Raw genomic sequence first — 11,556 nt, 5'->3', positions numbered from 1 at the left:
TCCCGAGTCCCGAGTCCCGAGTCCCGAGTCCCAAGTACCAACCACTGACCACCGATCACTGAGTGCCGAGTACCAAGTCCCAAGTACCGAGTACTGACAAATACAATTCCCAGGTTATTTGAGCCCTACACCAATGGATAATACATACAAATACAATTTGTGTCCATTTGAAGTACCAGGTTTCAGGTTTTGACACTCGACACTTGGTGATTTGTGAAATGAGTGAAAAATGGACATGTTGTGTACATGATTTTGGGTTTTGGGCTTTGGGTCTCGGCCCTTGGCACTCGGAACTCGATGATTTGAGTAATGTAAATGAACAATCAACATGTTGCATGCCAGGTTTCGAGTTTCGGGTTTCAGCACTCAAAACTTGGTGATTTGTACAGTGAGTGAAAAATGGACATGTCGTGCACATATTTTCGGGGTTCGGGTTTCGGCCCTCGGAACTCAGAACTCGATGACTTGTGTAATATAATTGAACAATGGACATGTTGCACACCCGGTTTTGAGTTTCGGGTTTCAGCACTTGAAATTTGGTGATTTGTGCAACAAGTAAAAAATGGAAATGTTGCATACATATTTTCGGGTCTCGGGTCTCAGGTTTCGGGTCTCGGCCCTCGGCACTCGGAACTTGATGATCTGTGTAATGTAAATGAACAATGAACATGTTGCACACTGGGTTTTGAGTTTTGAGTTTCAGCACTCGAAACTCGGTGATTTGTGCAACAAGTGAAAAATGGAAATGTTGCATACATATTTTCGGGTCTCGGGGTTCGGGGTTCGGCCTGTTACCTCTGCAAGTAGCAAACATTTGAATTACTGAGTCCCGAGTGCCGAAGTCCGGAACTCGATATTCAACACAACACTTAAAACAAAGATATTCTTGTCCAGTCCCACATATCAAGTCCCGAGTTCCGGGACCCCTGAACCCCGAACCCTGAAACCCAGCAGTCCACAATTTTGGGGTTCAGGGGTTGGCAAAATGTTTATGAATATACAAAGGTTTATTCAAACATTTTTGAAAAATAGTCCCGAAACCTGGAACGCAGGAAATACTCATATATCCATACACATTTTTTGACCCCCGAACCCTGAGTGCCGGGTGCCGGGTGCTGAGTCCCGAAACCCAGAGCTCAGGACTTGACATTTGAGATGACATTTTTCAAAAATGTTTGAATCAACCTTTTGGATATCCATAAACAATTTACCAACCCCCAAACCCCAAAATTGTGGACTGCTGGGTTTCGGGGTTCGGGGGTCCTGGAACTCGGGACTCAATATGTGGGACTGGACAAATTGGCACTTGGTTATTTGTGTGATATAAATGAAAAATCAACATGTTGCACACTGGGTTTCAAGTTTCATGCTTTGGCACTCGAAACTTGGTGATTTGTGCAGTGAGTCAAAAATGGACATGTTGTGTACATATTTTCGGGTCTTGGGCTTTGGCACTCGGCACTCAGAAGTTGGTACAGTTGACCCAAATTTGGGTGGTCGGAACTTGGCATCTTGTAGGGCAACACAAGCTTCGCACCGCCATGTCAGGAGATCACCTGCTGCTCCAGGAACTCGGTAACTTTGATTTATTACCTCCTCTGAGTACGGTTGACCCAAAGGTTGGTAATCGGAACTTGGCTTCTCATACAGCAACACAAGCTTTGCACCTCAAATTCCAAATTCTGCAAGACAACCTGTGCACCATCAAAGGCCATGTCAGGAGATCACCTGCTGCTCCGGGAACTTGGTAACTTTGATTTATTACCTCCTCTGATTTGGTTGATGTACAACTACCTCAGCTCCATCATGTCTACAATTATGATACACATGGGCCCACCCATCTATATTTTATACCACCCTCGGCCCACCTGTTCAATTAATATGCGTCTGGGCCCACCCGTCTAATACAATATTTTATAATACCCTCGGCCCACCCGTCTAATTTAATATGTGTCTGGGCCCACCCGTGAATGTGATAACAAGTACCTACCCATCTATCTCATACACATCTACCTTAATACACCCATCTGCATAATATCCAACTACCTCGGCCCACCCGTCTACCTAATATTCATGTACATCGGCCCACTCATCTACTCTATATATTCCCTGCATGGGCCCACCCGCCTCCATTTGGAATAATTTGCCTCCCAGCCCATCTGTCATAGTCGAGGATATTTTTATCATGGGCCCATGGTCCACTGGCCCGTATCATATGGGATATTATGCATGTCCGTTCCCTCGTATTATACAGAGATAGGTCACTGTAATATGTGTAGCAGTTGCGGTTGTGGTTGTAGTCGCAGTGACACTTTGGCCTACACCTGAACCGAACTTGCTTCAGCATCAGCATACCAATGATTTCTACGACTTCGTCCCTGCCTGCACCTAATCCCATGCCCACAGTAGCAGTTGCAGTTACGGTTGTAGTTGCAGTGACACTTAGGCCTGCACCCAAACCGAACTTACACCAGCACCAGCATGCTTGCAGCAGTGGCAGTGGATCTCAACATCATGAGAATCAACTCAGATACCAAGGGAAAGTTAGAACCAAGCCCAATAACCTAGCTCCAAGTCAGTACATCTTAGCATGTCCTTCAAGCACTCACCAGTCTTCAGAACCACCGCAAAGACTTAGTGAAGAGTTGAGTCGTAGACACTCTCCGAACAGGTTAGACCAGATGAAAGGCAGGCGGTGAAGGAAGGTAGTATAGCATACACTTGACACAGAAGTATAGCAAGATGCCAGGTAGCCAGAACAAGTCAGGATGGTAAACAAGGAATGAAAAAAAAAATCTGTGAAAAATGTGTAAGGAAGAAAAACATCAGAAGTCGTAGGTGGTAGGAACATTGTCAATGTCATCGCATTCTTCCTCTGCGATAGCTCTGAGAAGAGTGTCACATACATCGCCTGTAATTTCGCTGCTAGAAAATGTCAAGAGATTGTTAGTCTCGTCTCCTTCGCCCAAAATCTTGTACTCCATATCTTTTTGTGATGCTGCCCAACCTTTCATAAAATTGAGTCATTCTTTTTTCAGGAGGAACTTTACCATCTGCAGGGCCTCCATCAGGACCGGGCTCATGCGATTACATTTCTTCGTGTCGGTTTCACCACTGGACAAAAATACTCGCTCACATGGAACAGCAGAGGCCTGTATTGGGAGATGGTCCATCGCAATGCCATAAAGTGTCGGAAATAAGGTCTGTGAGACCTGGTCAACACCTCATGGTCAATGATGATGATTTAACTTGCAGAGATAGGAGACACTCACTGCCCAGAATCCAAGTATATTGGTTCCCTTGGGGCTGAGATTAGCCGTGATGTAGGCCTCAAATTCTTCTTCGACCGTCTGGGTGTTGTTGCTGTGACATGGCAGGACATCAATATCAGGAAGCCTGTAAAGGCGTGAGCCTAGCGTGCGTGGTTGTTGCTGAGGTATTGCTTTATTAGCTGGAGACTCTGCAGATGCCGAGCTGTTTGTAATCCACTTTTGATGCATCTGTATGTGATAACATCAGTTTAAAGTTGTTATTGGTTTGATAGACGTACCAGAGCAATTACATGTTTCTCCACATCTGCAAGCAGTTGTGCCTCCCAATGACTCCAGACCCACGACATTCGGATTGCAGGATCAACAACTATAAATGAAATCATGAGCAACCAAACATTACTGAAGGATACCGGACTCATGCATACTGACTGCATAGGCTTTTGTGGCGCCCATCTTCTCGTCATACTTATCTGCCCAAGTCAGACCTATCTGAACAAGAGGTTCACAGTGTGGGACATGTCGAGCTAAAAACTTCCACCGCTCAATCAATGTCTTGAATGCTGGAAATGCACCACTCAGGCAGGGAGTGCGTTCGCCCGACATGCATTGTTGGGCAGCGTGGGGCGCCTAGTATAAAATAATAAAATAGAACATGAGTTTCGAATATGACAGAACTAACCTCTGAGATTACTTTGACATCTGCCACTCCATCAAATTTAATTTGAACTTGCTGATCGAGCGTTGAGTGGGAGAGTCAAAGAATAGATCTATTGCCTGGGCCACTATTAGTTCATGGCAGACGTTTAGTGAGTGGTACCTCACCTGGTAAAGGGTTCGTAAACAGTTGAGCATGATATAAACCGAGTCCCAATGGGTTGCCTCATCAAGCAGGAGTTCAACAACAGGGAGCTGCAGTTTCTCGCCCATTTCATCCAGGAACCACTTCTTCTCGTTACCTGTGACGATGGTATCCCTGAAGGAATTGCGTCGCTGGTTTGATGCATGAAGCATGCGCACAACATCTCTAGCTCTGCTGAGAGCTTTCCCCATCACAGCTTTGACATACTCTGTCTTGATGACAGTGCGATTGCCAATTACCCAATATTCATCCATGAGCAAAAAGTCAGCTTTGTGGTAATCATCAATAATATGCTTCACACATATATTGATAATATGAGGGAAGCAAGGTATTCTGCGGTCAATTGGATGAAAATCAATCCCATGAGAATCCAGTTTTTGCGAGAGCTCTCGCATGGCAACCTGATTGTTTGCAGCATTGTCCAAAGTGAAATAACCAGTCTAATCGAAGTCAGAGCATATTACATGGTACACTTAAACACTGACCTTTTCGGTCACACCGGCATGATCGAGGAGATGCAAGATTACTGATGCTAGCAAATCACCTGTGTGACTCCCTGGAATGTGGTGGAAGCCTATCAGGGCTGCCCTCAAGACAAGTGCTGAACTCTGATTTTCCCTAGCGATCCAGTGGGCAGTCATGGCCATGAATGGGCTAGTGCTGCCAAAGTCCGGTTCAGTCCAGTTCTTGAGGCAAATTTCCCGAACGCCGAACTGAACCATACATTCAGTTCAGCCATTTGGTCGAACCTTGGACCGAACGTCACCGAACACGTTCGGGAGGTCCGGTTCACGTTCGAACCAGGTTTAACTTAGTTTTTTCACAACAGATCCCAGATCAACAACTTGTAAATATGTACCAGACGACATCAATACAAGGTAGTAGAACTACAGACCAATATGGACGAAAACCGTCCTCTGCTCCAGCGGATTCGGAGTGACCCTCAATAATGCACTCAATGGCGCTTCTCCCCATCTCGTTGACGTGCTTGACTCGGCCTCTTCCTGTGGCATGACCTTAATCGATAAAGGACGTCACATTGTACAGACAGACTGGACAGAGAGATGCTCGCAGCAATCAAGGGAAGGGAGAGATGCGGGTGGAAGGTGATAAAGAGACCTGCTATTTGGGTCAGTTTTGCATGCTGTAGTTGGGCGCCTTGGGAGGTGTGGTACCAGAGCTGAAAGTGTCAGCATGTAAGGGCAGATGTAGAGATCCTCCAGGCATGGCTCCTTAGAGCGATGGTTGAGAGTGTGTGGTTGATGATACAGGAGGCGAACTGACGAGCGAAACTCCTGAACGGTCCATCCTCGAGTGTTCCAAATGCTCTTTGCGGGCGCGCCTGAGTTCGACAAAGGAGGAACATCTGATAGGTAGATGACGGCGAGCGCTGAGTAGTGATACCAGATAAACATGGAATTGACTGACTGACATATTGCTCTGCAAAAATTGTAAGTCATCTTCAATTTGGTGCTTAAGTTGTTTGGACTTACGTCGTATCTGTGGGTTGGATGCATTGTCCAGAGCGCGATAGGGACAAGCTCCTTGTCTGAACTGGGCATGTGTATGATGCGGATCGAGCTTTGGGTGGACAGGACAACAAGGAAGAGGAGGTCGACGAGTAAGGGTGAGAAGTTTCATGATAGAATACTGCTCTAGAATTGGCTTTGGTGGGCGGGGATGACGAAAGCATGAGGAGATCAAGAGCGGCGGCAGTGTGAGTAAAGGTTTGGGGGTGGGGATGGGGTGGGGCAGGTAATCTGGCGTGTGAAGAGGACGTGCAAAAATTGAGAGGTTCGAACGGGTTCGAACCTATTCACTACCAGCCCAAACCCTGAACCTCTAGAAAGGTTCGGTTCTGAGTCTTGGCCGAACCTTGGACCGGACCATGCGTCCGGTTCGGAAAGGTTCAGGTTCGAACTGAGGTTCGGAACCGGACTGCGGCAGCACTAGAACGGGCAAAGGTTAGAATCTGACCAGAGGTCAGATGTGAACGAAACCTTTCCCTGGGTAGCCTGAAGATATGAGATATTTTGTAGAGCTCTTGACAATGGTAGACCTACCGCAAGGTCCCTCTTCAGGGCATTGAAGTACTCATGGAAAGCATCAATGACCAACTCACGAGCTTTGGTGTGATGGAATATATCAGTCTCATTTAGCGATGGCCGCAGAAGACGAATTAGGCGGCAAAATTCCAGGCATTCAATGATATTGATTGCCTGAAGAAAATCACTAACCATAGTGCATAGAAAGTGCACATTGACTCACCTGATCATCAGCAATGATGAATTTGACAATGTGTTTATGCATCTCATCGAGAGTAAACACAGGCAATATATCGTCTGGAGTCGACAGGCTGGTTTCAGGGAGTGAGGCAGCACATATTACAGTGACCTATCTCCGTATAATACGAGGGAACAGACGTGCATAATATCCCGTATGATACGGGCCAGCGGACCATGGGCCCATGATAAAAATATCCTCGACTATGACGGATGGGCCGGGAGGCAAATTATTCCCAATGGAGGCGGGTGGGCCCATGCAGGGAATATATAGAGTAGATGAGTGGGCCGATGTAAATGAATATTAGGTAGACGGGTGGGCCGAGGTAGTTGGATATTATGCAGATGGGTGTATTAAGGTAGATGTGTATGAGATAGATGGGTAGGTACTTGTTATCACATTCACGGGTGGGCCCAGACACATATTAAATTAGACGGGTGGGCCGAGGGTATTATAAAATATTGTATTATACGGGTGGGCCCAGACGCATATTAATTAGACCGGTGGGCCGAGGGTGGTATACAATATAGATGGGTGGGCCCATGTGTATCATAATTGTAGACATGATGGAGCTGAGGTAGTTGTACATCAACCAAATCAGAGGAGGTAATAAATCAAAGTTACCAAGTTCCCGGAGCATCAGGTGATCTCCTGACATGGCAGTGCGAAGCTTGTGTTGCCCTACGAGACGCCAAGTTCCGGCCACCAGAATTTGAGTCAACTGTACCGAGTTCCGAGTTCCGGGACCCGGAACTCACCACATAAGTTAGTTAATACTTTTTGATGGTGCACAGGTTGTCTTGCAGAATGTGGAATCCGGGGTGCGAAGCTTGTGTTGCCCTACGAGAAGCCAAGTTCCGACCACCAGAATTGGAGTCAACTGTACCGAGTTCCGGGACCCGGAACTCAACACATAATTTAGTTAATACTTTCCATGTTAAATGGCCAACCGAAGTTGAGATGTTTCTGAAGAGAGCAGCAGGTGCTCTCTTGACATGGCCTCTGATGGTGCTTAGGTTGTCTTGCAGAATGTGGAATCCGGGGTGCGAAGCTTGTGTTGCCCTACGAGAAGCCAAGTTCCGACCACCAAAATGTGAGTCAACCGTACTCAGAGGAGGTTATAAATCAAAGTTACCGAGTTCCCGGAGCAGCAGGTGATCTCCTGATATGGCAGTGCGAAGCTTGTGTTGCCCTACGAGACGCCAAATTCCGACCACCCAAATATGGGTCAACCGTACCGACTTCCGAGTTCCGGGACCCAGGAGTCGACAAATGAATATCTGATGACCAGCACACTTCCAATCAGGTAGTATTTCATTGAGCAATGGATAATAATACATCTTTGACAGCCAAAATTATCCATGGCTCCCTTATCTGATCCTCTCTATCTCCACCCCCTATAACACCAAAGTCCAGACATCCAGCATTCAGCGTCTGATTTCCCAAGATTAACATCCAGCATGAACGGTTCTTCCCCTTCCCCTCCTGATAGCATAAACATCTGGCGCACTTGGGCCCTGACTGTGACTTATGAAGCAGGGGAATATACTGAACAGAAATTCAAGGCAGAGAAGACTGGAGGAGGCCCAGTCATACCTTCCCCCAACCTAGACACTGATCTGGTGATGGCATGCGATCGCTTGGCTGATGTACTCATAAAGGCATCTAAAAATCCCAGTGGGTCTTCCTGCAGATTCGAAAAATTCTATTTATCATTCAAATTCCTGCATGACAGTTCAGATGCAGATAGATATTGCAAGATATAGCAAATTGATCTCCCCGAAGGACACCGGGCATAATGAACATAGAGAGGCGAGGTTGATTGAGAGGTGTCCTCCTGGCCATGAAGGCAAAAGGTTGGTCGATGAACCTGCAATAATTCTTGATGCATCCGGTGCCATCATTGCATGGTATCTCCCAGACGCCCTGACAGATACCACCCAGGTGTGTAATATACATTGTTACTCAATGGATATCGAATATTAATGGAACCTACAGAAGGAAATCAGGGAGGCCACCGATTTGCTCGCTCCAAGCCTCGAAAAAAGTGTAAGGGCTGATGGCAATTGGTGAACTAATCAAAGGTTGTTCAACCGGGGCTCCGAAGATGTTGGAGCAACTCCCGGATGCATCAATCTATCTCCGGCATGGTTTCAACAGGGACATGAGGTAGGATCTGATGAGATGGTGATTCCGGCAGTCATACTCACCAATCCCAAAGAATGTGTCCGATCCGGAGGTATCTGCATCATTGAAGGGACCTTCCTGCGAGAATATCCTCAAAGCCATTGCAAGGCCAGCAGCCATCGCGTCCGTGGCACTCAGAGTCATGCATCCTGAGCAGTACTGGGCAGGGTTGAGAACCTTGTCAAACCTTGGAAATATAGCAGTAAGCAAGCATCTGCCACAGATGCCGGAGGCCCTGCAGTACTGGGCATCCGTGTTTAACACCCTCTCCATCATTTCCAATCGGGAAACCCCCCATCATCAAGACCACATGTCCATTGCTGAATGCTTCGACATTCTCGCCACCGTGGGGAACTATTCCAATGCTCGGATGACAATGCCAAACCTTCAGCTGGAGTTCAAGTACAATTCCGGCTGTATGATTGCGTTTTCCGGAAAGATTGTGAGACATGGAGTTTATGATGTGGAAGGGGATAGGATTGCTTGGGCATGGTATATGAGGGATGCTGTTCATATTTATGCTGGTGTTCCATCATGTGGATGGGCTAGTGTGGATGGTCCATACAGCGTGTGAAAGATCAAACAAAGAGCAAGCATTGTGACCTATATACATTCCAACAAATGAATACCACATACCAATTGTGATCCGGACCTCAATACTCAATTTTGAGCATTTCCAAAGTGATATGTGGGCCTGAATAATTTGGATGCAAGCCTCGGTATTCGATAATTGGAACTCAGGACTTGACATATGGGAGTTCCGAGTGCCGGGGTACTTAGTCCCGACACCCGGACCTCAGCACGTGATATTTGAGACTGGGGGAAGATGTATAAATACGCTCGAATTAACATTTGTTATTGCCATACACATTTAACAAAACCCTGAACCACGACATTGTGGACTCCGGACTCAACACTGTTCTGAATACCGAGTTCCGGACGCCCAGGTCCCGAGTCCCGAATTTTGGAGGTCGGGGTTCGGAGACCCGGAGCTCGGCAACTGTGTTGGGTGTCAGGGTATCCAGACTATTGGAGATAGCATGTGTCAGTATTTTGCGTTTCATGGTTTATGTTGGGTGAATATGGAATCGTGGATCAGGGACTCGGTATTCAGAACAGTGTCAAGTCCCAGGTCACGAGCTCCGAGTCCCGAGTGCCGAACCCCGGGTCCCGAGTCACAAATTTCGGAGGTCGGGGTTCGGCGACCCGGAGCTCGGCAACTGTGTTGGGTGTCAGGGTACTCGGAGCATTGGAGATAGCATTTGTCAGTATTTTAAGTTTCATGGTTTATGTTTCGTGATTATGGAATCAGGTGTCAGGGACTCGGTATTGAGAACAGTGTTGAGTCCCAGGTCATGAGCTCCGAGTCCCGAGTCCCGAAACCCACACCCAGCAGTTGCCGAGCTCCGGGTCGCCGAACCCCGACCTCCGAAATTTGTGACTCGGGACCCGGGGTTCGGCACTCGGGACTCGGAGCTCGTGACCTGGGACACAACACTGTTCTCAATACCGAGTCCCTGACACCTGATTCCATAATCACGAAACATAAACCATGAAACTTAAAATACTGACAAATGCTATCTCCAATGCTCCGAGTACCCTGACACCCAACACAGTTGCCGAGCTCCGGGTCGCCGAACCCCGACCTCCGAAATTCGGGACTCGGGACCCGGGGTTCGGCACTCGGGACTCGGAGCTCGTGACCTGGGACTTGACACTGTTCTGAATACCGAGTCCCTGATCCACGATTCCATATTCACCCAACATAAACCATGAAACGCAAAATACTGACACATGCTATCTCCAATAGTCTGGATACCCTGACACCCAACACAGTTGCCGAGCTCCGGGTCTCCGAACCCCGACCTCCAAAATTCGGGACTCGGGACCTGGGCGTCCGGAACTCGGATGTGAGATTTTTGAATGCATAGAATATGTTACATCTTGTATACAATGAAGACTGAATGGGACTACACTCCTTTGCCTTTCCTCAATTTCTCTAACATGTCAGTGTACATCTTCACCTCTGCCATCTTGTCTTTGATGCCCTGATCTTGCTCCTCCAGCAATGCTTCCATGCGTTCTTTGATGAACCTCAGTCCCATGAGTGGTGGAGTCGAAGTGTTTTTCAACTTCTCTGGAAGTACCAAAGCATCATCCTCAACATTAAGCTGAAACAGATAAGTCATCAATCAAGGCAATTCAGCTAACATCTTACCGCCCAATACTGGTAGTGAGAGACGCAGGAAGCCATTATTTCATCCCACTGCCATGGTTGATCAGGGATCCAGTTGTTTCCCCTCCACCATGGACATGTATATGCGAACACAATCCGGGACGGATGTCCTGCAATTGGCTCATCATGAAATGAAAGGAGGTGGAATGAAAAGACGTCGTCCGGAACTGTGTTCCAGGTGAGCATGGGATACAACTTAAGGATATAAGCGACAGGGACCGGAAGAACCGACACGATATTCTGTGAAGCGGAGTACTGCAGGAGTGGTGTGACAAATGTCTGCTCAAATTCTTAGCATTGACCAACAAAGTCATCAGGGCAGTGGTAACATACACTCATCTCCCATTGCAGCCCGGCTTTAAAATACTTGATCCGGTCAGCAGATAGACCATTGTTGGCAGCTTCCGTCCGATATTGAGAGATGCATGCACGGACGCGCGATCCAGCCATTGCCAATGTGCAGGAAATTGTTGCAAGGCTCAGCTTCAGAGGTCGGTAATGGCTTCTGGCATTCAGAGTGCCAGAAGTGGATGCATGAGATGCAGACATGGCTAATACAGGACTATGGCGCTGGCAATACAAGTGAAAGATGGTCAAGATGTGAAGATAAGAATCACTGATGGATGGATATGAAATTCAAACTCCGACATGGGCTGACCCGGACAATTCCCGGGCCTCAACTATGTATGTGGAAAAAGGGATTTCATGAGAAAACAATG

At 47.3% G+C, this 11,556-nt stretch overlaps 3 protein-coding genes across 3 annotated transcripts; 2 read left to right on the top strand and 1 right to left on the bottom strand.

Moving 5' to 3' along the window:
- Window positions 1-8,163: 8,163 nt before the first annotated feature.
- On the top strand, window positions 8,164-8,872 carry HD556DRAFT_1219998 (uncharacterized protein; the record flags this gene model as incomplete). Its single annotated transcript, XM_041296775.1, is given in 4 exon segments — window positions 8,164-8,358; window positions 8,413-8,483; window positions 8,499-8,583; window positions 8,636-8,872. Coding segments are annotated over 4 exon segments (588 nt in total), but the record flags the coding sequence as incomplete, so codon positions are not given.
- A 21-nt stretch (window positions 8,873-8,893) lies between these two features.
- On the top strand, window positions 8,894-9,145 carry HD556DRAFT_1196637 (uncharacterized protein; the record flags this gene model as incomplete). The annotated part of the gene is made up of 1 exon (XM_041296287.1): window positions 8,894-9,145. A coding segment is annotated over one exon (252 nt), but the record flags the coding sequence as incomplete, so codon positions are not given.
- A 566-nt stretch (window positions 9,146-9,711) lies between these two features.
- HD556DRAFT_1536459 (uncharacterized protein) lies at window positions 9,712-11,454 on the bottom strand (the record flags this gene model as incomplete). The annotated part of the gene is made up of 7 exons (XM_041309631.1): window positions 11,171-11,454; window positions 10,820-11,116; window positions 10,576-10,772; window positions 10,394-10,490; window positions 10,174-10,338; window positions 9,989-10,118; window positions 9,712-9,821 (listed from the first exon to the last, which is right to left on the bottom strand). Exons 1-7 carry the CDS (start codon window positions 11,384-11,386, stop codon window positions 9,712-9,714), a joined length of 1,212 nt encoding a protein of 403 aa, XP_041159828.1. The 5' UTR covers window positions 11,387-11,454.
- Between the last annotated feature and the right edge of the window lie 102 nt (window positions 11,455-11,556).

Source organism: Suillus plorans (genome assembly GCF_016647745.1).
Source record: "Suillus plorans strain S12 chromosome Unknown HD556scaffold_30, whole genome shotgun sequence".
In the NCBI taxonomy this organism is placed as follows: domain Eukaryota; kingdom Fungi; phylum Basidiomycota; class Agaricomycetes; order Boletales; family Suillaceae; genus Suillus; species Suillus plorans.
The sequence above is the reverse complement of the archived record's forward strand: the minus strand, read 5'-3'. Positions and strand labels throughout refer to the sequence as shown.